Source organism: Sinohyriopsis cumingii, chromosome 15 (genome assembly GCF_028554795.1).
Source record: "Sinohyriopsis cumingii isolate HCF-2022 chromosome 15, ASM2855479v2, whole genome shotgun sequence".
In the NCBI taxonomy this organism is placed as follows: Eukaryota; Metazoa; Mollusca; class Bivalvia; order Unionida; family Unionidae; genus Sinohyriopsis; species Sinohyriopsis cumingii.
The window spans coordinates 37,499,421-37,526,259 of NC_142975.1; the positions used below are offsets into that span (position 1 = coordinate 37,499,421).

The 26,839-nt window shown below is 34.9% G+C and overlaps 1 protein-coding gene across 6 annotated transcripts in view; it reads left to right on the top strand.

Moving 5' to 3' along the window:
• The window catches only part of LOC149781625 (sodium- and chloride-dependent glycine transporter 2-like), an 87,033-nt gene that overhangs the window by 50,790 nt on the left and 9,404 nt on the right, over positions 1-26,839 (top strand). For all 6 annotated transcript variants that reach the window (XM_089935675.1, XM_089935679.1, XM_089935678.1 and 3 more), the window contains exons 2-12: positions 4,005-4,057; positions 5,966-6,111; positions 7,080-7,211; positions 8,905-9,295; positions 10,538-10,670; positions 11,297-11,431; positions 16,919-17,022; positions 18,546-18,670; positions 19,457-19,569; positions 20,601-20,732; positions 21,907-22,006. In XM_089935675.1, the coding sequence (XP_089791801.1) occupies positions 5,994-6,111; positions 7,080-7,211; positions 8,905-9,295; positions 10,538-10,670; positions 11,297-11,431; positions 16,919-17,022; positions 18,546-18,670; positions 19,457-19,569; positions 20,601-20,732; positions 21,907-22,006 (1,483 nt within the window). In that variant the 5' untranslated portion in view covers positions 4,005-4,057; positions 5,966-5,993. The remainder of the gene's footprint in view (positions 1-4,004; positions 4,058-5,965; positions 6,112-7,079; positions 7,212-8,904; positions 9,296-10,537; positions 10,671-11,296; positions 11,432-16,918; positions 17,023-18,545; positions 18,671-19,456; positions 19,570-20,600; positions 20,733-21,906; positions 22,007-26,839) is intronic.

Below are 26,839 nucleotides of genomic sequence, written 5' to 3' on the forward strand. Positions count from 1 at the left end.
GACTCTACAGGAGAACTAAGACCAAGTTTTCGAAAGAACCATTATACTTGTTATTTCATAAGCTCTAATAAGAGAATTACATTCCCTCTGTCCTTCCTTGGATACGAGTCTCTAAAGGTTCCAGATATCATTGCCGTTTGGACAATTTGTTTAACGTTAGAAATTATTTATTCAATTTCCATGAGTTTTTCAGCCATTCCTATTTTGGCAGAAAAAAATTACACTGACTAATTCTACGAGGGGAACTTTTCTAAAACCCTGAATTCCGGCCAGGAACACCAACTCCCCCTCGTTTAGCATAGACAATTAGGATTGCTACTTTACCCTCCAATATTCTTATCACTCCCAACGAAGACAGATTAAATATTTCTAGTCCACCTTTATTAATAAAAATTTCGGAAAATATCGCTTTACGATTTCTGTTTCAACGGACTACAATTCCCTTAAATATATACTGGGTTGTCTCAATCCTCGACATCTTACGACTACGACATAACATTAAGAGTGCACTCTCACATGTTCCTAACTGTAAAACAAGCGTGTCCTAATTGAAAGTCATTTCATGCCCCAAGCAGAGCAGAGTCTATCCTTCTCCGTGTACACTTTATTTTGACACAAGCCAATAGATCAGTCTTAATTGGTACATGTCAGGCTGACCACAAAATAATGTACTATGCAATTATCTACAGCACTATTCTACAAAATCTTGCACCATTACAGATTTAAAGTTGAAATTACTACTCAGATTAATAGGAGTAAGATCCTTCCAGAGTTCCTTTGGGAATTTGGATCCAAATATCGTAATGTAAGATGAAAGCTGACCGATAAGCAGCATATCATCTGAAAATTCGTATGAATGTAAAATGTTATAACAAAAATCATTTATTATTCAAATATTTCAATGACATCATTAGTTACAAGGTGTCGGATGACTCATTAACAGCATGTGCTCTAATAAATTCGCTTACTGGAAGATCAGATCCTCTTTAGAAAAACATGTAATTGAAAATAGTCCACATCCTTAGCTGAGAAAAATATAGAAACAGCATGTAAGTTTAATTCAACAGCAAATAACATAACTTATTGGTATGATGGATACGTATGGAGAACTGTTTTTTTTGTTTGTTATCTATTCAGATATATCCGTGTAAAAAGGTTCTTCATGCAGGTTGAGATCTGTCTAGACGTAAAGTAACAAGAATCAATCTTTACGAATTGATAATTAGTTCGCTTATTGTTAATTCTCATTTTTCGCTTTTAATTCAGAGAAAAGCATATTCAGCATGTTATAAATTTGTTAAAAGTTAAATTATTTGTACCTCTCGTTATGATACAGTTTCGTTTCTATCTAATGGTCTGTATTCTCATCAGTGATTCTTCCTTTTAGTATTATAGTTAAATCATCTGAATGCAGGTTTCAGTATTATCTACAGTAATATTAACTAGGTGATAAGTAGTGACCACCTTAGATGTAACATGGAATAAAGGTTCCTTTATAATCCATTTAGAAGCACCTGATTTTCTATCTCAGATTACTATTCTTCAGTGACGTATCGCAACCCTTCCTTTTTCATTCTTAGCTAACAATTGATTTGTGCAGCATCGGTAGTATCCACAACTTCCACTTTACCCACTGGTTTCAATTCCATACACTATTCTTTTTTTTTGAATAATTTTGGAGGGACATTTGCAGCTCGTGTCTAACTCGTAATTGATATACCTCTTTGTCCGTTTGTATAAATTTGCGGATCGTGAGCTAACTGTTCATTAAGGTATCACCTTGTCTGAATTGCAGTAAGACCCATTTAATATAGTTTTTATACCACTTATTTATAATTTTTATTTGAAGGTCTTTACGTGGCTACTTTTATAAAGTAATAGTATATTCTCAACGAATATTTCATCTAAATTATTACCATTCATAACCATTAATTTATATATAATTATGAATAACATTTGGTAACTTCTGTACAATCACCAGTAACACTTATTAATTGTGTGCCATTATTTTAACAATTACTACTTTTGTGTACAAGTATTAATAACACTTCCTAATTTCAATACAATCACCAGTAACAATTACTAGTTTGCATGCCATTAATTTCAACAATTACTAATTTGCTATCAATAAGTATTACTAATTTGCATACATATGCTAATATAAATATTTTTTTATATATAATTGCAAATAACAATTAATAATTTATACAGTTAGCAATTACAATTACCAATAACAATTTTTCCAACTGCATATATCTTAATAGTGATGTTCTGCTTATATATTATCTTTTTCAAATGTTATTTTAGTTCTTAACATTCTGACAAGGTGTCTAAATGAATATTTATGAACTGAATATAACTAAATACACTGTTAGCAGTGGAATATTAATAGAGATTTATGTTTTTGCTCAACATGAATAATCGTATCTGAATTTGTTGACAAGCCTTAACTATTATCTTATCTAGCACTGTGCTCACATATTGTTAGCGAAATTCGCTTTCTATATCAAAGGGAAGTTTTTGGGACATTCTTAATTCACTAAATTGTATTTTAAAACGTTGCTCTTGTCCATCGTGTGTTTTCATCTTTTCTCACTATGAATACTTAGACGAAAATGAAACCAATTAACAGCAGTCAACAACATTCATTGTTGTCTCTTTCAAAACTCTCAGTATTATGAACCTGAAACCTATAATCTATTATAAGACATAATAACTAATTCATTGTATTTTTTGTCTTTCATATCTACTTTAGCATGTTTCCACAATACAAGCTTGTACAAGTTAACATATATGGTCTATCAAGGTCATAATACAGATATATAATATATTTTTCGTTATATGGGTCTATGTCTATTGAAAATTAAATATTAGATATTAATGACTAGATTAAAAAGAAGGGATTATAACATAGTTTGACGATATGACTGCAGAAGATTGGATGGAATATTATAATTAAATTAGAAAAATTAATAGCATATGAACATACTATAATGATATAAAATATTTTTAAGAAACATACATTGTCTATAAATAACAAAACATAGTAGAGTAACTATTTAACTACTACTTGATACTATTTTATCACTATTAGATTTCATCTTAAACGTTTTGTATACCTTCTTTAGAGCTTACTTGTGCATACAAACTCATGATATTTGAGTTTCTGATGGACTTGGTATGTTTTCATAGATTGATGATTCTAACATAGAGCTTTTAGTGTAGTACATTGTTCACTTAGTATCCATTATTAATTATGTCCTTCAGTCTGGTACATAAACTACAAAACAACACTTGACAAAATATTATTCAAATATAAAACACGGGTGTATTGATATGTCGAATACACAATTCTATCCTTCTGCAATTGTTATATTCATTATTCTTAATAGCTGTATATAATGTTGAAATAAATTCATATTAATCGTCTTACACTTTCTGTTGCAATTGAACTCATTATGTATCTTTTAAATTGTCGGTATAGTTACCTGCATTTTTTTGTGTTGTTTTCTGAAGGTGTGAGACATCTTCACATTTCACTGCGGGAATTCTGCAATTTATCATCTACAATCATGGAAAAATTATAACCCCAGTATATATACGTGCAATACTTGTTTTAGACGAATATATTATCTAGGCTTAAGCTTTATCATTGAAATCAATCATAAATAAAATAGTTTTGCTTACAGTTTATTTAATGTAATCATTGAAAATAATCGTCGTGATCAATATTTTATTTATCAAAATAAATATATTTTGCTGATATTTCTAATTTCTCTCCCTGCATACTAGTTTTCCGAGTAAATACTCTCGTTCTGTACTTGTTGAATTTTCGTTCAGAATATCTTTTATTGATTAGATCGCCTTTTTATATGACCGCTACAGTATTTTTCAGTGGCGCGCGTACATTGAAATATGTTTTCAGTAATATTTATCTCTTACATTTGCTTTAGGGTCTATCAATCTCAGATAAACTGGATGGTGTTAATTTTCTTTATAAACAGGCTCAGATTGTGCTTGAAGGAGTTCTGAGACGTTACTGGCACTACATCCTGAGGTATGGTTTGTAAGAATAAATGACACGGACGAAACAACTCTGTCATCCATCAGTCCATATATGCTTTATTGAAGTTCAAAATAATGCTAATGTTCCTGAATATTGTGTTTGTTTGAGATATAACAAATTCTCAACACTAATCATGTCTACTTTGTTGATCTAATGAAATACCTAAATAGGATCAATTTCCTCGTTTTAAATCATAATGAAGACAAACTGAAAATTTACCTTGATATTGCGGGTAATAGCTTACAGCAAGTAATACTATTTTGATACGTAAGCGCATGTAAAATAATTTCTGCTTTGTCGTACGTTAAATGTTGTGGCAGCAAAATGCATATAAATCCTTATAGTGAATTATCTGCCTTTTAGCTAGGATAACGCCACTTCCAACACAACTTCAAAGCTGTCGCAAATTTGTTGAAATGATTTTTGTTGGAATTTGGCCTTGCTTTCAAAATAATGCGACTAATAGACAGAAAATAGTACCAAACAATACATTGCCATCTTACAACCTGTACCAATAGCTTAAATTATTTAGTTTAAAAAAATTTGTTAATCCATACACATATATTCTTATGTTACGGAAAACAACAAACCTTGAAAACTACAATAATTTATTTCCCTGGAAAACTTCTGTAAAGATCAAAAGATATGAACTTACAGGTTTTAAGAATGAAATCCAAAAATAATCCACAATTTAAAAAAAAAATCCACGAATAAAATTTTTAAAGTTCCAAGAATAAAACGTTCTAACGATTTCAATTTCGAGTCCCGAGAAGACTCCAAGATAGAAGACGATGACGTATGTTGTAACCTGCAGTGTTTAAGTCTATAGTTCTACAGTAGAAACAATAAATATTACTTCCGTTTTGGAAATCTGAATAAATTTTTATAAGCACTATCTTAGTTCAAGTATTTCCCATGTGCACACGCATTTTCCAGAAAAAAGAATCAATCCTTTTGAATCCAAGTAATTTAAAATAACTCCAAACGACAAGACACCTTTCACTGTAAAGAAAAAGCCCAACTGAGATTATGTCTCCAAAGCAAAGGTTCTATAGTATTCTAAACCGCAGTTTCGAAAATCCTCCAGTTGCAAAATCGAAACGGGGAGTCAAGTGATCGTGTTCATATCATGTACGCTTAACATGACCCTGATGAAAACCAATCATTTTACTCTAAGAAATAAAATTTAAAAAATTGTTTACGTATTAAATTACGTAGTCCCATCATGAGCTGGACAAAAAACAATCATTTTAAAATAAAATGCTACTAATTTTGAATCAAGGTCAGGATCTAGGTCAACACCTGGTGTTTACTAAAACGGACAGTCAAGGTGAAATTATTTTTGAAAAAGAAGTATCAAGTTCCTAACAAACAGAACTACATTATCTTGACATAATGAAATTTTCAAAAATTCCATAAAAGATTACAAAACTTACAAACAATTAAATCAGATATAATTAAATCAACTATACATAACAATATGCCTGATTTAATTTCAGGTTTATAAGTCTATCTTGAGATTATTTATTTGATAATGGTATGCATATATATATATATATATATATATATATATATATATATATATATATATATATATATATATATATATATATATATATATATATATATATATATATATATATATATATATATATATATATATATATATATATATATATATATATATATATATTTAGAAGTCCAGAAACTTATTGTTCGGGCAATGATATGGATTTAGAGCCAAATTTATTTTAGGTCTGACCATGTATCGTGTCTTGCCATACCTTTGAATATGAACAGTATTCGTCATTCGCCGTTTTGAGAGACTAACCACATTGCTACAAATAACTTAATAGCTAAAAGTTTTCAAGTTCAAATATTTAGAATTTATGCTATCAGGTAGATTTGCTGCTGCCACATGTAAAGAATGCCGCAGAGGGGAAACTGGAAAAACTGGTTTGAATTTATCTTTTCCTGCATCGGATGTCTTGTTGGTCTGGGAAATATTTGGAGGTTTCCGTATCTCTGCTACAGAAATGGAGGTGGTAAGTCGTCTTTGTTTTTTCGTAAGTATTGAAGGTCATTCCGAGCCAGATGTCAGTCTGTTATACGTTCAGTTACCGTATGGCTCATGATAGGATAGAATATATGTTGTTTATCTTAATAAATAGCATATGCAGGCATGCATATTTATCATCAGAACAACAACACATGCGGTATAGATCAAATGCTCACCGTATTATTGAATTACTGATTATATACGCATGTCCATTTTTATCATTTCTACTTAATTTTGCAGAATATAATTTTAACGCGATCTCTCTCTCTCTCTCTCCAAATACATACAAAAACAAATACACAGACACGCACACACACACACACATATACATATATATATATATATATATATATATATATATATATATATATATATACACACACACACACACAGACAGGGAGAGAGAGACAGAGAGAGACAGAGAGAGGGTTCGCTTCAATTTTGTCTTGTCTGTACCATTGAGTAAGCATTTTGGATAATTCGATTTCATCATGTAGCAATCAATTACTTTACTCATGAAAGAAACAAAGTTATCTGAAGTAGGTAAACGATGCTGTGCTCTGATTCCGTATCACCATGCTCTCAACCAAGACAGCAATATGAAAACGTGTGAATACCTAATCCGTAGCCTCATGTGACATGCAAATGGAAGCAAGTAACATTGTTGTAACATATCTTTATCACAAAGTTTCACCACTTTGTCCAATCCAATGGTATACAAGTGTCATAAATAATGCTGTTTTTTTTGTACAAACTTCTGTGATGAAAACTTTGACGATATTTTGTCCCGACATGCCTCCAAACATTATGAAAATTAGTTAATATTGACTCATACGCTTCATTTATATAACTGATATTTTTTCAAATAGTTTTAGAAATTTATAGCAATAAAGATGGAATTACCAGAATATATGATCTAGGAAATGTATCGAATTTGTTCATATTTATTTTCAGGTGCCTTCCTTATACCATATTTTTTTTTCATGGTCGTGTGCTCGCTACCGATGTTCTTGTTAGAGATGTCCTACGCTCAGTTCTCAAATTTAGGTCCAGGTAGAGTGTGGATTTGCTGTCCTTTGTTTAAGGGTGAGTTGATGCAGAAATCAGGGGCATTTAAAGCAATGTACTGTGACAATATAGACATATTCAGTGTGAGCTTTACATTCCAGTACATTGAGTATGGCTATTTTAACACAAGTAGAAACAAATGTTATAGGAAGCTGTCACGTTTCCACAAAAAAGCAGCAGCCATAATGGATCTCTACAAAATCATATGCGGATTAATTTTCTACTAAATTGTCGGTTATTAAGTGGAAGAGTAAAATGAAGCCAGGCCAACACATGAAACAAGTACGACTGGTAGAAACTAAGATTTATTCTTCACAATCTACTTTTATAGCGTGTTGCACTACAATATTTGCAAGTTGGAATACGTATACCCGTCTATGAAGATCGTGATGATATTAATGAATAAATACATTAGCTATATTCATTTAAATGTATGTCATTTACGAACAGTGCTTTAGGTAATATTATGTTCAAATATGCTTGAAAGAAGTTAATTATATTCCGACGTAACAAAGATATTGCAAACTCGCTGGTATGATATGACACAGTAGCTTTAATGTCAAATAGTGAATACTTAACATTCAGTGCTCAATTGGATGCTATATTTGTCCTGCTTGGAAAGAAGTTGCTACTAGGTCGGACTAAGCATAGTAGCTGATTGTGTTTCAAAATCTTGTTTCAACCTTGAGGGGCGCCTTTTACCACAAACGAGAGGAAGTATTAATGCTCACGACTGTTACAAGTGGCAGTTACCTTGCTAACAATATCTCAATGGTCTCCATTACCATCTATTGGCTCTTGTATGAGAGAGAGAGAGAGAGAGAGAGAGAGCGCACAGTTACTACTGTAGAAAGATATCATTTAAGCCTCAACGTGGAAAGACTCAATGCTATTGTTAGATCCGATCGTTTGTGTGTTCCTAATGTCTATTACATATCACAACTTTGATTATTGTGACGATATGTAACAATTTAATTTGTAAAGATGTACGATTAAATCTAGTTTATTCTCTTCATGACATCAATATATGTTACTACTCTATGGTCTTAAACGAAGTAACAGAAATGCACTAAACCAACAAGTTTAGTAAAATCAACAAACAATTTATTTTTTTATATTACGAAGTGAACATTTAAGAGGAACATACTATATTGTGAATTTATAGTCTTGAATAGGACCATATAACAATAGTACTGATGTATCGCAAAGATATAATCCAGTCTTTTACTGACTTTGCAATAATGACAGAATATTGTTTTAGTCCAGAAAGTCATCGAGTACTTTGCAATTCCATTGAATAATCTAACTAAATGATTCCTCTCAAATTATATCTTAACAAAACATTACATATTTTCACAAACTGAACATAAAACGGAATGAAGACATTTTGCTTATATCATTATTGCTTACTAATTTCAATGGATTTAAGACACCACAAAAGTGTTGAGCATGTTAGTCACACATAGATTTCCAGAACACTCTGTAAATAAGATATGACCTTGAATCAAAATACCAGTGAACAATCTATTTATAACTTAAAATCTTTAGGAAATACACGAGAAGAGAAAACCTCTGCCCTCAATTTCTGACAAAGGTCAAGCATGTAATACAAATTAAATGTAAATAACAACAAAAATACAATTAAGTTAGTTAACTGGAACACCCTTGTAATATTTTGTGTAATATGTTTAATTATTGTGTGCATTTTCAGGAGTTTGGTACGGAATGATTACTTTGACCGGAATAGTTTCCATCTACTACAATGTGATAATAGCATGGACATTATACTATCTCGTCATGTCTTTCAACTCTGTTTTACCGTGGAGCACATGCGATAATTATTGGAATACTCCCTTTTGTTACCAGCGGAGTAAGGTGCACGTGGATGCGGTAAATAGTACCACACTCAACGCCCTTAATGGGAAATACGTCTACACAAACTCTTCAGATGAGATGGACACAGGAGAATACAAAGATCAAAATCTTGTGTCACCTTCAAATCATTCCAATGACAAGAATCCAACCTTGTTCGGTGGAAATGGTTCTAACATCACAGATATGGCCTATTTTAAGGGCAAAACATCGACTGAGGAGTTTTGGGAGTGAGTACTGTACTGCGTGTTTCATTCTCCAACTATCTTAAGTCCATTTTGAATGCATCTGATCAAATCGAAATCAAAACGATACTTGACGTTTGTGTAGAAGACAATATTACGGAAACTTAAGGGAGATAAGGTTCACAAAACTATCGTCCCATCCGTACTAGTCAGAGTTAAATGCGAGTGGTGGATAAAGGTCAGATAATAACAAATAATAGAGGGTATATATACGGAAAGGGTTTCAATAGGATTGGTCTTCTATTGAAACTATACTTTATAGAAATTTGCAAATATACAAATCCCAGTTGTCTTGTGTAACCGAAACTCGTAACACAGATCAAACTAAACTCCCCTTTCAATGTCTTCTGTGTTTAATACATGTATTTAATGAAACATTTTCTAGCATAATATATATATATATATATATATATATACACACACACACACACACACACACACACAATTTGGTTCATGTTCTTAATCTCAGATTTACTCATATTAGTAAAGGATGACAAAATACTGGCATTTTCACTAATAATTTGTTGATATGGTAATGAAAGTTCGTTATATGTAGAAGAAATAACGCAGCTGATATAGATTATTTCTAGATCCACGCAGATTTGACGGCCGTATTTTTTCTGACATGAGAGGATCAATTTTAGTGTTCCACGGATTTAGGTTGAAAAAATATGTAGATTCAAAATTACTAAACTATATACAAATTAAGTATCGTGACTTATATTGATGACTATCCATATATATTGTACCTGTTACAATGGCACGACGTAATATGAAGCACAGGTAGACACGGACGTAAGCAGTGCAAATCAAACACTTGTCAAACCTGCAGAAAACAAGTCTACTTGTTTGGGAACGGTTCCATGATTTGCTGTCATTCATATTTATATTTTGACAGAACATGAAAATGTCACCAGCTCTATGTAGAACTATGGCAAAAAATCAGAATAGTAACAACAAAATAATGAGAAACATCTGTCACACGTAAATTCTCTTGAGATCAATTATAATTTGTCACCCCTCAGTTCCTAAAAAGACAGTATTCGTGTCTAGCGTACTATATCTACGAATTAAGATATGAATGGTATATATATATATATATATATATATATATATATATATATATATATATATATATATATATATATATAAAACATACCAATGACATTAATAATACAAACTCCCCTTTAACTTCTTTTTTGTCTTATTCATGACATCTCCTTGAAGGTGGAAAGTATTACAATTGACCCCTGGGATTGAAAATATTGGAATCGTCCGCTGGGAGCTCATGTTATGTCTTTTCGTAGCTTGGCTGGCGGTCTTCTTAAGTCTTATCAAGGGCATCAAATCTTCTGGAAAGGTCAGTAGGAACAGTTATCTATCTATCTATCTATTCAGTTTCGTAGTAATCAATTTGCATCTCTTTTTGTGCAAAGGTATATTTCGTCGATGTCTAAGTCTTAATAGGACATTGGGCTAAAATCTGTCCAGAGAAGGTTCAACGTTCACTGGATTGTTAAACACGTTTTTTTTATTTTTTTTTTAGCAACAGCAAATTCTATAAAAAGAAATGGATCCGCTCGAAAAATAATGAATTATATGTATCCCACTCTATCTACTCTAGAGAAATTACATTCTTTTACAGGTAGTATCCATTATATTTATATCACTCTACCTACTCCTGAGAAAAAGCTTTACATTTTTTTGTCAGGGAAGATCCATTATTCTAGACGGTTTCAGAGCCACGTAATAGTCGTCATGCCTTATCAACTCTTTTCTTCAAGTTTGAAAATTCAGTGAAGTTGGGCCAAATAATAACGTTTGTTTCCTTGGTCTAATTTTGAGATAGAACAACGATGTTTACCTAGTATACAAAAGACCCGAAACCTGACCAAAGGAAACTATTATAGATTTAATTTACCTTCATACAATATCAACTTCATATGTATGCTAAAATTATTTTATTTGTTTTATTTCCTATCGCAGGTAATGTATGTCGCTGCCACCGTTCCATATGTATTGTTGCTTGTTCTTCTGATAAGAGGAGTAACTCTGCCGGGAGCTTGGGACGGCTTCAAATATTACATTGTGCCGAGATGGGAGGCGCTAAAATCAGTGACGGTAATAGTTTAACTATTTCAAGAAACTCCCAATACATTTTTAAGAAACATTATTCTACCTACGAGTTTAATAAAAAAGCTCCCATTGTTACAAACTGAATCAACAAATTTCGATATAACAGGAGTATTGTTTGTCTAACTATTCTGTTAGCTCTGGTTGAAAATCGACTTCCTACCGAGTCTCCGATACACATGCTGGGATAAACAAAACGAAAAGCCAGAACAGATAATTGTATAATTTCCAAAGAGGACCCCGAAATGAATTCACTAAAAACCTGGAGGGTTTCAGAACTCGGATACTTTCAAATCTGTATTCACCTTAGAGAGTTTGACACAGTTGTTCTGCCAACTTTTGTAGCTGGTAAAGAGGCGGAATGATGATAAGTCGTAATCATAACAGAATGAGGAGATTTTCCGTACTCTCCACAATGGCACCCAAGCAAACAATGAAAACTCCCGAAGACTTATTTCAGAGTGCAATGACTTAGACTGATTTAAAATTCATCGGTCTTTCAAACCTTTAGGAATGTGATAGACGCCAATTAATAACTGAACCTCTTTCCCCATGATCGATAAAAATAATACCTTTAATAATAAAACTGATATCAACGTTTGATTCTCTGTGCTTTGCTGAGACCAACATTGATAAATTGGGTCATGCTGATATTCTGGGTTAAACACAATCTAGTTCTATTAATGTGCACAACAGGGACCACATGTATAAACTTTTCTTATTCGAAGAGACCGTAGACAGGGCGGAGCGGGCTCTCCCTCTTCAACTTACTATAAATAATGAGTGCAAAAGAAATCGATGGTTTCCTAATGTACTGTTTCTTTACAGCTCTATGGTTAAACTTGTGTCTTGGACACAATTAAAGTGGAGGAATTCCACCTTATGGTCCACCCACCAGAGCTTTCATTCAACTGACTGCTTGCCCAGTTGTTTAACCCCCTCCACACATCGCATTGATTCTCCTCAAACAGCGCATTTTGTATTTAATGTTAATACCAAGTCAATGTTAACAGATGTTATCAATCCATCTCTGTCCGTCCGTCTGTCTGTCTGTCTGTCTGTCTGTCTCTGTCTCTCTCTCTCTCTCTCTCTCTCTCTATATATATATATAGAATCCAGCCTTCTTTCCTGTCTATCTCAAGCAAACAAAGAGCAATAACCCATTAGCTTGCCTGCCATCACCAGCTGACGCTAGTTTTTAAGCTTTTCTGCTGTACCGATAACAACGTACATTATACTTCCAATAAACCAAGCATTTAATGTTAAAATTTGACCACCAAATTTTGAATTTGAATTTTGTATGTTGGACAATCATTCTTCAACAGGTTGTACACATTATTTTTATTGTTTGTTCGAAATTCAAGTGACATTGTTACCTTTACGGACTCCGTCAATTTTAAACCACGTTCTAACACACTATCCCTGAACTCATGCTGTCATTTACCAGTTAGGGTGATGCTACGTTTTGGTTAGTCTTTTTGTAACGTGGGTGATATTAGCGAGTTAGTAACATGCTGAATTGCTAATTCAGGCTTATTTGTCTTCTTAAGTTGTTCGGTAGAAATGTCAACTAAATGCATGAAATGCAAAATGTTCAAAGCAAAGAAAGACAACCATGACTCTTGAATTATGTTTAGCCGTAACTCCAATAGCATATGTGGATCCATTTTATAATACAGAATCGCCGTCGCAAGCCATCCAGCCGTCACAGCTTTGGAAGGTTTGGGACAAAAACGTTCCGATCAACTAGGAATTATGGGATCTTAGCTACAGATCCATCAGTTTATCCGTCCCTTGGGAGACATATCTTTATTATGACAGAGATTTCAGTGGGAAATATGTCCGTCCAGCCAGACAGACCCATGTCGTGGCCTGTTCCGGTGATAACTAGACCATCATCTATATTGTCACCATCCAGGCCGATCATACGCCAGGCAAACCAACCGAATATTCCGGCAGTGCCAGACATCCATGTGTTCACCGCTGATCCAGAAGGGAAAGTTAGTGACATTGTTAAAGATCTTGGAATTGAGTTTTCGCTGCAACAATACTCCTACAAATCAGCTGTACTCAGATCCGACCATAGAACAGACCATGGAACAGACTGAATTCAGCTTTAAGGCCGTAGTCAAAGAAATTCATACAGTGCTGGCAACTCCGGAATGCCGTCCACCTCCTACCACTAATCAAGTTTATAAAGGTCTACGAAGAGGAAGAGACTTCTTACCCCAATTCGGAAAATAGGGGATCACTTACCGGATCTCGAGTACAATGGGTGACTCAGGGGATTCAGACACCAGATTCAAACTCTCTCAGTCACCTTCAGTGCTGACGTACCGGCCCTTGACAATAATCTAGCAGCAGTTCTAATGTCCGCTCCACTGTTTTATAAATTGGACAAAAGCGCGTTCCATGCAGCGTCAGTGTTTTTCCGGACCTAAGTCGCTTCGTCTTCAATACTATATTTGGCCTCTTTGGCAACTCTCTGACTCGCGAATAAAATCGACAATGGCAACACTTGGGAGGCGACAGTTCACTGTTCCAACTTAGACATGATACGACGAGATGTTTGTCTGCGGTCCACTTCACTCAAGCCTCATTGTACCCTAGCTATACGAACGACCTCTTTTGGGTCAACGTCACTATTTGGATTGAAATGTAAGGAAGTGCGGAGGAAGGCAGATCAGGAACTGTCGCCCCCGCCTCAACACGTTGGTCATACACGCATGCTTTTCTAAACAATAATCAACCGCCACTGCGGCTGGACGATAAACGGACTTGGGACAAAGGATGTATTCAGTCAAGTGTACAATATAGATCCCAGCCCAATGCCAGGAGACAACAGCCTAATGATGATAGAAGGCAGCCTTACAGAGGCGGCAATGAACCAAGTTTCTCCGCCTTCATGTCTCTTGACCCTAGATGTTAACTTACCCCTTCCTATCCGCCTAATGTGCAAGCGCTTCTTTCTTCCGGTGAAAGCCGGGAAACAGGATATCGTCCCTCAAGCCCTTACTTTGTGTCTGAAATGGGTTATAACCTCAGCGTACTCAGAGGTTTCATAAAAGATCAGAATCACCTCATAAAGATTGCCGCTCATGCGATTAGAGCGATCTCTACGAGTCTAGCGTTTGAACGTAGCCTTTCATCCGATATGTAGTAAGAGCCTTTTGCTGGCAATCATAGTCAACCTTCTCGAGTATTTCTCTCAGATATTTTATTTCGCTTCAAAGAGACACACCTTGAGTCTGGTAGGTACGTTGGTACTTTGGCGGAATTCCAAATAACCACCAGACCCCAAAAATACAATCAATACAGCCTATAAGTTTCGCTGGAATCGCCAATGAAATTATGTGGGTAAGAAGATTTCAATAATTATCTTCTTAACCGGTAGCGGTCGCAGATCAAGTGACCATATCATGTGTAGCTTATGTAATGAGGAGAACGGTTTATCCAGACATCATTCCCTACAAGGATACCGGAGGTAGAGGTCGAATGCTCAGAATTCTGTCTCTATTTACGTATTATCCTAACGTTAATGGGATCTGGGAACGTATTTGAAGGAGAAAGCACATTTTAAAGTAAGTTCCGTTTCACCGAAAATACTTACCCAATTAATTTACCCTCCCAATTACATTGCCATGCAAACATACTCGTTTGTATCTCGCTCAGGCTAAACTCTTGCTACACCTGGCGTGGCAAGGGGAGATAATAGGCAAAAGTAATTGTCTTTCGTCGAAATGATAAAGACCGGTAAAGACGATTACTATTTGTGTAGCAACATTTTACTTGAACAACCCATTGTATTATCAATATGTAAATGATGATATTACCTTCCAGTGGTCTATTTACACTGGTCATAGTTAATTGTTTATATTAGTATGCATTCATTTATATTAACATATCATAAGCGAGGTCCTTAGTAAAATAAATGTTTTCAATGACCTTTTACTTTGACTAGTCCACAACGGCTATGGTCAGATCAGGTCAAGTGTTTCGGAGAGTGTGGAAGGAGGAGAGGAGTTGCAAATTTCAAAAGGGCCCTGGCTGCTCCAAAACAAAAATCTATTTTATATTTATTCAAAGTCTGAGTATCACCAAATAAAATTGCGCAATAATAAAATAATGGACAAATTTCAAGTGAGAAGTGACTTACTTTTGTGTGTGTACCGCTTTTGCAGATTTTATAGCGGGGTGTTTGTACCTGAGACTCCAGACCTCCCCCTCCCACGATCCGGCTCTGAATAAATGTGTTTTTCGCCAGACGTAAGACAGACTTTAATGTAGTCATCTTTGTATTTCCCATAGATGCGAACGACAAATAAACTCCTGAGTTAATATCGTAATCAATGATTGTATTTCTTAAGTTACTGTCTTCGGTGCACTTGTCTAAATCCGAGACCCGTCGAGTAATATGAACTGTACCGTGTCTGTCATTGAATAAAATCAGGTGCCAGAAGAGACTTAATGTATTAAATTTAAATTTTGCTTGCTCGGCACATTTTAGGAATGCACATTATGCAGTTCTTTTCTATTGGATATGGATATAAGGTACCCATCCCCTCTTCGCTAACTCTTGTTTTTAAAAACATAAAATGTTAAGCTTCATAATTCAGTCTTAAGCAAGTGTTTCATTGCAAATTAACTCGTGACCTTATAATATCAGACAGTAAATATTGTCAATGAAAATAATAACATCCATGATTATCCATTGATGATGAGTCCCCTGATCAAGATCTAAGTTCTGTTAGAACTGATAGGAAAGCAGCATGTGTGATTATCCGTTACTGCCCGCGTTAGAAAAAATGTTGTTTCTGCCCGAGAACAGGCTTCAAACATTGTTGGCATACTGGGAGTATTTCCAAAATTGTTCATTCAACATCGGAGCTTTTCTATAACTTGTACAACTCTGTTTTTTGTCGTATATAATTTATACATGTGGACTGCATATATTGAATTCGGCTTTACACCAGGGTACCTAGAAGACACGAATTCTGACTGTGAAATAATACTAAACAGTCTTGTTGCCAGCATTTTGATCAAACTCAAGATTGCTTTTCAAATTGAAAGTACTGTCTATAAGCTCTAATATAGCGTCATTAACGCTTTTGTGTTGCTGCGAATGATATCTTTGAAATTTAGAGTCATGGAAAACCGATTTCGAGTAACAATCGGATATAATCTTCCACAACGAATTAAATAGTTTTTAATCGAGCGTAATATTCAAATCTCAAACCAAATGCCGTGACCCTAACTATGAATAGCGTTCAATTCAACTGAATACCTGTATGTGACTGTTCAGCAAGTTATTATGAACCCGAATTAAAGAGATTAAAATGAGAGCTGTTCACGATCTTATTCAGTCGATTTCATCTTAGGAATAATGTTTATATAATAATACACCGATTATGCTCTTTCTAACATTTTAACATTTTAGCAACTTCAAATCCAAAAATGGTTTCTGTATTTTTGAAGGTCTGGGGTGATGCTGCAGTTCAGATTTTCTACTCAACTGGAATAGGATGGGGCGGAATCGCAACTCTTGCTAGCTACAATAACTTCCACAACAATATTCAGAGGTATTTGAAAATTCTCACCCTTTGCTTCTCTGTAACCATATACTTTGGAAAGAATAAAGCAACATACTGAAAACCAAGTCCAGAGACTTCACACGATTCTGACCCTCACATTCAGACTCCACACAAAAATGAGACATCTGCTTGACTAAGATAAATGTCATTGATTAATCAGGCGTCATAATTCTTAGTTATATCTGAGTTTGTTTTGGAGTCTCGGGGCCTGATTCCTTATTAAATGTACACTCAGACTCAAATATTGTATCTGTCATTTAAATGGGTATATATATTTCCATTTACCCGTAATGGTTGTTCATAATTACTATCATGCTTCAATTGTGCAGACTGTAGGTAGAAACATTTAAGATGTCGTGCAGTTTGGTCATTATCTGCCATCAAAAGTCCAAGTTGCGTGTACACTCACGTTGAGGGGTTTCCTGAACACTGGCCTGGATATTAGAAAACTACGCGTGTGTGTTAAAGAAAATCCCCTTACGTTTCGAGCTACAGCAATATCATTCTGATGGGACAATACAAATAAATACAGAAATGGTCTCTCTCTGTCTGTCTGTCTGTCTGTCTCTCTCTCTCTCTCTCTCTCACACACACACACGAGATACGCCATGAACAGAAAATATTGACTAATGCGATTGTATTGTTTGATAAGAAAAAATGCAGCATGGTGTCATCGTACCATTCCGATACAATCGGTAACTTAGGATGAAGATTCCAAATTTTAAACTCAATGTTAAAATTATTATTTACAGCATCATAGCAAATTGTGCACCTTTTCTTTCGAAAATTAAAGAATATATAAAAGTTGCTATGTAAATATAATTGCTATAACATTATTATTATTATTATTATTATTATATATATATATATATATATATATATATATATATATATATATATATATATATATATATATATATATATATATATATATATATATATATATATATATATATATAAGTTTTAATCTAAATACAAAATCATGCACATATGTGTATTACATACAGGCCTGTCACTTATTGTCATCATGATGAAATACAATGATGTTTGCATCAGTTGTGCATACCTGTTACATGATGTCTAATTTTAAGTTCCTTCGGGAAGAATGTACCCTTCAACGTGAGATGTTCCTTAAATTCTTCTCGTTGACATTGTGTTTTGCAATGACGACTTTGCAATATCTATATTAAATAACAGAAGTTTCCGATTTATAAATTGTTACAATATCTAAGGGTCCCATCGACGTCTGACTTGTTAAAATGCAGCTGAAAGGATGTGATATTGGATACCAAAGTAGTGTCTAGAATCGCAAGAGTAATTGTAATTAAATTAGGTGCGATATAATGGGCGTTAAACAGCAGAGTCTATCAACAGCATGGTTCAGTTTGATATCTTGTATAATTACCTTAAATTTCTAATTATATTACAAGGTGCGATACTCAATTTCGATATCATGTTATACCAAATGTTTAATCAAAAATATTATGTCATTGTTGTCATTTTTGTTGCAGAGATGCCTTAGTCCTTCCCATCATCGACGCAGTCACAAGTCTGTTCGCCGGTTGTGTTATCTTTGTGAATCTTGGCCACATGGCTTACAAGACCGAGGTAGCAATTGAATCAGTTGTTAGTCAAGGTAAGTATCGGAACTTAAAGGTGGACACATTCACTATAAAAGGCAGCAAGTTTTATTCAGGCTCTGTCTGAATCAATTGAACAAACATCAACTTACAGGTCACAATATTTAGATGTTTTTCGCACAGCCTGCAAATATAACAATAACATATTATTTATTAAAAACATGTTAAAATATTTGTCTTAAATAAATACGGCTGTCTTCAGACTTTAGCAAATGCATTAGTACGTATATCTAGCATAAGCCATTGAACTCTGATTCATGGACAGAATGAGTATGAACTTAAATTTTGATTCCGATTTTCAAACTCTTGGAAACAAGTAAATTAAGCTTAAATAATTTTCTTGCTTTCTTGTAAATGCTGTTCTTTAGAATAAACACCCAAACTTTTCAATTGACTTTATCATTACACTTTTACTATCGAACTGCTCAAATTAAATATAAGCCCATGCGATTTTAATTAATTTAGTAAACATTCAAATGGTATTATTTATCGGGATTTACGGTATACATCTTTCACGATGCGGTTGCTGTATCCTTACATATTTACATTTGTTGAACGCATTTAAAACATCAGCATGTGCGATATTGAATAACTTTTCAAACATTCATATATACGTTTCGTTTTGACCTATTGTAAATCCAAAACTCTTTAAAGGTAATTTATTTACCTGTGATAAAAATGACTTTAAAAATAAATGGAAATGCCTGTGTTTCTTTAAATATGAATTCCTTTTATTTATTTAATTATTTTTCTGTCGTTCCGTTTCTACTTTTCTTGTTCAGGTCCGGGTCTAGCATTTATTGTGTACCCAGAGGCTCTTTCGCAGCTTCCGATACCCCAACTGTGGTCTGTCTTGTTTTTCCTGATGCTTTTTACTGTGGGAATAGACAGTCAGGTAAATATTTGTGTACTGGTGTGCATCCATATGTGTGTAAGTAAGCAAGTATGTATGTATGTATGTATGTATGTATGTATGTATGTATGTATGTATGTATGTATGTGTGTGTATATATGTATGTATGTATGTATGTATGTATGTATGTATGTATGTATGTATGTATGTATGTGACCGCTCCGGTGGCCTAGTTGTTATAGCTTCCGCCTCGGATGCGGGAGGCCGTGGGTTCGATCCCCGGCCGAGGCATACCAAAGACTTATTAAAAATGGTACTAACAGCTGCCTCGCTTGGAGGTTAGCATTAAGTGGTTAGTGTTAGGACTGGTCGGCCTGATGTCAGGATAATGTAACTGGGTGGGACATCATGCTACATGTCTGCTGTATGATGCCCCAGTACTTGGCATCACTATAAACTGCCACATTGCAGACATCGTAGCGATATGACTGAAAAATTGTTAAATCTACGTTAAAAATCCGAACACACACATACAGGTATGTATGTATGTATGTATGTATGTATGTATGTGTGTGTGTGTGTGTGTGTGTGTGTGTGTGTGTGTGTGTGTGTAGTTCGGTATGTTAGTGAGCCTCAATAATAAAGGTAAAAAACATAAACGAGCATTCATGTCATAATGGAAATACCGTCAAATCTATTGATACAGTTGCCTCTGTTAAACAAACTCTTAACTTAGGCAACGACCATTTCACGTTCTGTTACTCATATATAGTAACAATCGAACTAATGTTGGATTGTAAAAGGGGTCTATTGTTATCACAGAAGAATGTGTTCATTGATGTGATTCAATTTGTAATTTGTAGTCACCAGGAAAGTGACAAAACCTTTTACCATAAAATAATAGTGAATTCCAAGTATCCGATGCAGAGTAACTTCGACAACCATTAACACTTTTGCAGTCTAGAAAAAATTAAGTCAATGACAAAATACAAAATAAGTACAGTTATTCTACTTGCTCGACAATCATTTTTTTAAATCTCCTTTTACATCTTAATATCTGTCTTTAATCTCAGATTGTCCATGTCCAGACGCTTACGAGTGCAATTCAAGACAGCTTTCCCAAGCATATGATGAAAAGAAAAATGTCACTAACTCTTGTATTGTGTGTTACGTTGTTTGCACTCGGTCTTGTATGCGTCACACAGGTACGTAGTCAATTACTAAATGCAAACTTACAATGCAGTGTTGGTGGGAAATAAAGCTAAAATGCTTCAAAACAATTAAAAAGGATTACTAATTTCTAGAAAGATATATCTTAGAGCATGGAGGAGAAGTGTCTGGAAAAAACAAAATGAAAGTTTGAATCATATTCTGAATCTGTCACCTTCAAGCTCATGCGATCTTTCAACAACCAGTATACATCAGTTTGTTTCACTGAGTAAACCAATGCAGTCTTTCATAAGACAGTTTGTTTCTCTGAGTAACCCAATGCAGTCTTTCATAAGACAGTTTGTTTCTCTGAGTAAACCAATGCAGTCTTTCATAAGACAGTTTGTTTCTCTGAGTAAACCAATGCATCTTTCATAAGACAGTTTGTTTCTCTGAGTAAACCAATGCATCTTTCATAAGACAGTTTGTTTCTCTGAGTAAACCAATGCATCTTTCATAAGACAGTTTGTTTCTCTGAGTAAGCCAATGCATCTTTCATAAGACAGTTTGTTTCTCTGAGTAAACCAATGCATCTTTCATAAGACAGTTTGTTTCTCTGAGTAAACCAATGCATCTTTCATAAGACAGTTTGTTTCTCTGAGTAAACCAATGCATCTTTCACAAGCCAGTATGTACCACTTTGTTCCAATGACTAAGTAAAATGCAATCATTTTTAAACCAATACGCATAGGTTTGTTGCATTAATTGAGTTGTAACATTATACATTTCCAGTCGTTGACAAAATAGGAATTGTAAGACCAGAATGATAAATCTAAATGCAATAATCATATGTATAGATATGCTGTAAGATCCAAGAACGTGACATTAATTAAGCCTCTTGTGAAATATTATTATTCAGCTTTAATGTCAATCAGGTCACATCTTATGTATGCTAGAGTGTTACAACCAAATTTAACTTTCGTTTTGGAATGCAAGATCTTTATTAAAACTCATAGTCTTTCTTTGCATTACTGGCTTTTTTCTATCCTACAATATACAGAGATGTATCAGTGAGTTTCAAGAAATCCAATAATAATTTGAAGTCTAAAACGGACATGGATTACGGAGTGTTACTAAAAAAGACAACACTTACCGATATATTCTTCTCATTGCTGACCCATCCTTACAAAACTAATGCTTGCTGACATTGTATCTTGGGATTCATTTCAGGGCGGAGTGTATATTTTGCAGATCCTTGACTGGTACTGTGCTAGTGTGTCCGTCATGTTCCTCAGTTTAGTCGAGTGCTTGGTCATGGCTTGGGTATACGGTATGCACTAACCCGATGCATGATATTTGTTTTAAAGTCAATGTTTTCTATTTCTTTCAGTTTTGTTTTATTTTTTAAACTTCGCAATATGCCATATTAAGCTCGAGCCAAACAAATGATACGCGTGGACGTATTGTTCATTTCATTGTAGTTATTGCCAGTTTCAGGAATTTGCGATGTTCCGTGCATGAGTGTAAGGCTATTTCAGAAATAGATGCATATTGAAGTAATTACGAACAATCTAAATGACACCATGTTGGTACGCTGAAAGGAGTCAAGTTCATGCTGTCTATGTGTGATTTGGATTTTTAACGTAGCTTTAACAGCTTTTCAGTCTTATCGCTACGATGTCAGCAGTGTGTCAGTTTATAGTGATGTCTATCACTGGGGCTTCATGCCGCAGACATGTTGCATGATGTCTCACCCAGCCACATTATCCTGACACCAGGCCTACCAGTCCTAACCTGTTGATGCTGAGCGCAAAACAAGGCAAATGTTCGTACCATTTTTGTAAGTCTTTGGTATGATTCGGCCGGGGATCGAACCCACGACCTCCCGCATCCGAGTCGGACGCTCTAACCACTAGGCCACCGGAGCAGTTCAATTTCATGCTAATGCTAGTGCTAATGCAGTTCATTGTACATATCAGGATCTTATGAAATAAAATCTAGGTCATATAATTCAACACAGATACCTGAAGTAATCCAGTTGAGATTACGCGACACAGTAAACGTTTAGGAATAGAATCTTGTGGTATAATAGCAGAGGCGGCGTTAGGATTACGCGGGGCTTAGGGCCGACCATGACCGCGCGGGGCCAGAATATCGGTATCTCGGTTGGTATGCTACTGGAAACACTGATTATGTCCAGACTATATCAACTTTCGCGATCTGGTGCACGAATTTATTGCTTTGCATTATTCACAAAAAAAAATCGAAGTTGACTAAGTTGACTTCGCAACTTTGCGTGCATTACGTGCCGCCTGTATAAGCGTTTCCAATTTACCGGAGAATATAGCTTGACAAACTCATAAGGACGGCCTTTGGCCTGAAGCGAGTGCCCCCCCCCCCCCCCCCCACCTCAAGACCGGGTTCTGGGGGGGTCGCCCTACTTGGCACCACCAAACGCCGTTCACGTATAATAGTTCCTAGATAATTAATAAGCATGGCTCAAAGTATGCCTTCCTTATGCTAAATTTATCGTAGACACTTGTTACCATTGACCCTCTCTAACCATTCAAAGGCTACCCCATATTAACCTCGTTTTGACATATGGTGGATTGAGTGGTATTAATCTTTTATCTGGATGACCAACAAGTACATCAACGATGATCCCGAATACTTTGATCTAAACTGTTAAAATGTAAACAGTAAATGGGAAGGATGCAACGCATTGGAAAGAGCTAATATTGTAAATGTTAATATCTTCTTGCTCATTATTAAGACTATAGAACAAGTCCAAGGACTACAATTGTAGACTAGGGATATATATATATATATATATATATATATATATATATATATATATATATATATATATATATATATATATATATATCTATGCATGGGTTAAATATAGCTTCAGACTTAAGATCTACATCACATTTATTATACAAGATTACATGAAAAACCAAGTAATCTATAAGTTCTTTGTATCGTAAGAAACATGTTATACATTACGGTTATAGTATTTATGTTAGCAGAAGATAGGGTGAACAAACCACTTACTGGAAGGTCCATTTTTGAAAAATAAAGCTTTTCTACGAAAAATGAAAAATACAAGGCTAATGACTTCAAACCGAAGCCTCTAACTAAAACCGAGAGTTTCTCTAATTGGGTTAGTTTGTTTTTTTATTCTCTGATGCTGTAATGTGTGAGAGATCAAATCATTATCATATCAATAATGGAATCATACACAGCTAGATTAGCTCGAGAGCGATTAAAGGCGCTTAAAAATATCTTCCCGTCCGTGATTCTGCCAAACGAAAATTGTAAGCTCGTCAGGGGTCTCAAGTGGAATTTGCAGAAGGTACATAACCGTTATGCAAACCAATTCTCGAACCAAACAAGAAATTTGTTAAAGCAACTGAGGCGGCTCAAAAATCACTTGAGACATTGCTTGTTGATATTGCTGGCCGTCTTCAAGCAGCTCATCCACCACCCCAGCAACCTCTTTAAACACAACTTGAAGTTCAACTACAACCTCTTTCAACCTTTAACATTACAGACAAAGTCACGCCTCAAGGTACTGCCGCTATCAAAGACCCATACCAAATGTTTGATGTTGGCGAGCATGGATATCATGAATCAGATAAGTATGTAAACCCCGAATATATCTTAAAACGTTTAACAAATGCTGATTGGATTAGGGATATATATTTCATCGCTACTAATACTCAGCAAATCAGAGCTGAGGAAGATGTTATTGATTTTAACATTGTAAACCAGATAGTAAATGCGTTTATTAGGCGATCAATGCTTGAAAGGAGACAACAAGCAGAAGAAATGAAGTTGCAACTTGACGAAGATAAACAATCAAGGAAACAAAGAGAAACAAAAATGAGGTCGAAACTTAAAGAGGCTGAACGAGAAAGTGAACAAGAAAAAGAAGATTTGGAATTTAAAAAAAAATAGACAAAGGAAGGAATTACGTTCACTAAGTAAGATAAAGAATGGAAATCAGTCTCAGGGAAATGGGAGAAAGAAGCACATAAAACAAGCGAGGAAGGACGAGAACCTATAGAAGAAGAAATAAATGATGAAGCTTGTGAGAAATGTTTTGGTCCGAAAACTGGACGTGGTCTTATTAATACATGTCCCAATAATGCCCATGCCGATGTTGAGCGACTAGAAATTCTGACTGGCGGAAAATGCCAGTAATGACTTCATCACTTGTTGAGGAACAACGGCTGCTCTATTTTGTTAACACAGGTGGTAAATCAACATTATCATGGTTGACGATGACCACATATAGTGTACAAAGTACTGTTAATGGTTTACTTACATGGAATATTGCATCACAGCAAGGTGTTTCTGTACCAAGACATACATTTATTGCTTTTCAAAATGCTGAACGAGTAAATTCGCAAACACGCAGTATGATGATATTTGAAAAACTTGGTGTTACTGAAATTTCATTAAGCATATACGGTCATCAAGAACCAGCTGAGGACATAATATTGAACTTTGAGAATAATCATGTTGCACGTGCATGTCATCGTACTTGTTACGTGAATAAAATTTTGACACTGGTTTACAAATATCACAACTAGATATTATAAATTTATATCCGATCTATTACCTTTCGCTGGAACACCTGGATTTAGTTTTACAATATGTTGTTGATATACACTTTCGAGCTCGTATGGCAAGATGAGCTATAGCTAATTACAGAGAAATCGCTGTTATACTCACAGAAAAAAAAATGTTGATTGAAGGTGTTGCTGGACGAATGAGAATTATTGATGATTCAGTGGAAAACATGTAGTTAAATCGACCATGATATTTATAACGTAATATCTTCATGTTAGTGTCAGTCTGACTCCTGGTCAGACAACCCATCAAATTCCGGTGTTAAATTTGATCTTTCTGCGGATGCCATTAAAGACGTGGTTACAAAAGGTGGTATATTTCCACTTCTTGCAGCTATACCAACATTAATATCCGCAGCGACTCCAGCTGTTGCAAAAGCATCTGCACTTAGTATTGTTGGAACTGCAGCTGGGATGTCATTAAAGAAAGCAACAGGATAAGGAATAAAAAGTTCTAAAGAAAGGAAAGTGTCTAAGATCGCCGAGAACGACTCACTGGTACGGGAAAGGTCCGAAACGTCCTGAAATTTCGCTGAATCTTCCTATGTCAAATTTGGATTTACTCAATGATGCTAGAAAATTAAATATAAAAGATTCAGAGGTGTTTTTATACGTGATCAATTAACAAAACAACCAAACAATATTAAAACAGGCATTATTAAAGTTTCGGCCCAGGTACTCATTGGGCTGTATACGCAATTGATTCAGGTGGAACTTTTTATTATTCGTATGGATTAGCGCCATCAAAAGAATGTTTAAATTACCTAAATACAATAAAACCTCAGTCTGGTATTAAACCTTACCAACAAAGACAATACCAGATCCGACAATATGCGTTCGTGAAATAATTGCTGTACTCGACGCTGTGTCATCATCAACAATACCACCTCATGATGTCGTACACGAGTATACGAGCAGACGGTCCAACATTTGAAACAGATCTTAAAGTATAATGGTAGATATTTACGGAAGATCTTCGCTGAGTAAGGCTAAGGGCAAACTACAAGGCGACTTATCTAAATATGCAAACCTTGACGAGGTCAGGGATCAACGCGATCATCTTTTGAGTCTTGCAAATTTGGACCAAAATGATATCGTTGTTTTGCAGGATAAACAAGGCGAGTAATATACCGTTGACAGATATTATTCTGCGGGTTCCAGATGCAACGGAACATAACTTAGTGGTGTCTAATAAACAATGTAAGATTAAACAATCAGAGGAAATAGTTCTATCAATCAATGGTGCAATTGCTGGACGTATCAGAAGAAGTATCAGAAGAATTAGAAATATTATGTACTGCAATCTGAATATGAGTAAAAATGCACTTATTAATGTAAGAGAACCAAAATTAGATGATGACATGGTAACACAAATTATGTCGACAGCAACCACAACTTGATTATAACTGAGATCATTGATCGTTTATTAACCGCAGGTGATACACTGACTGGTTCTCTCAATAGAACTAATAATAAAATTACCGGTCTTAGAGAACCGGAATCAAGCGATGACGCTGCAACGA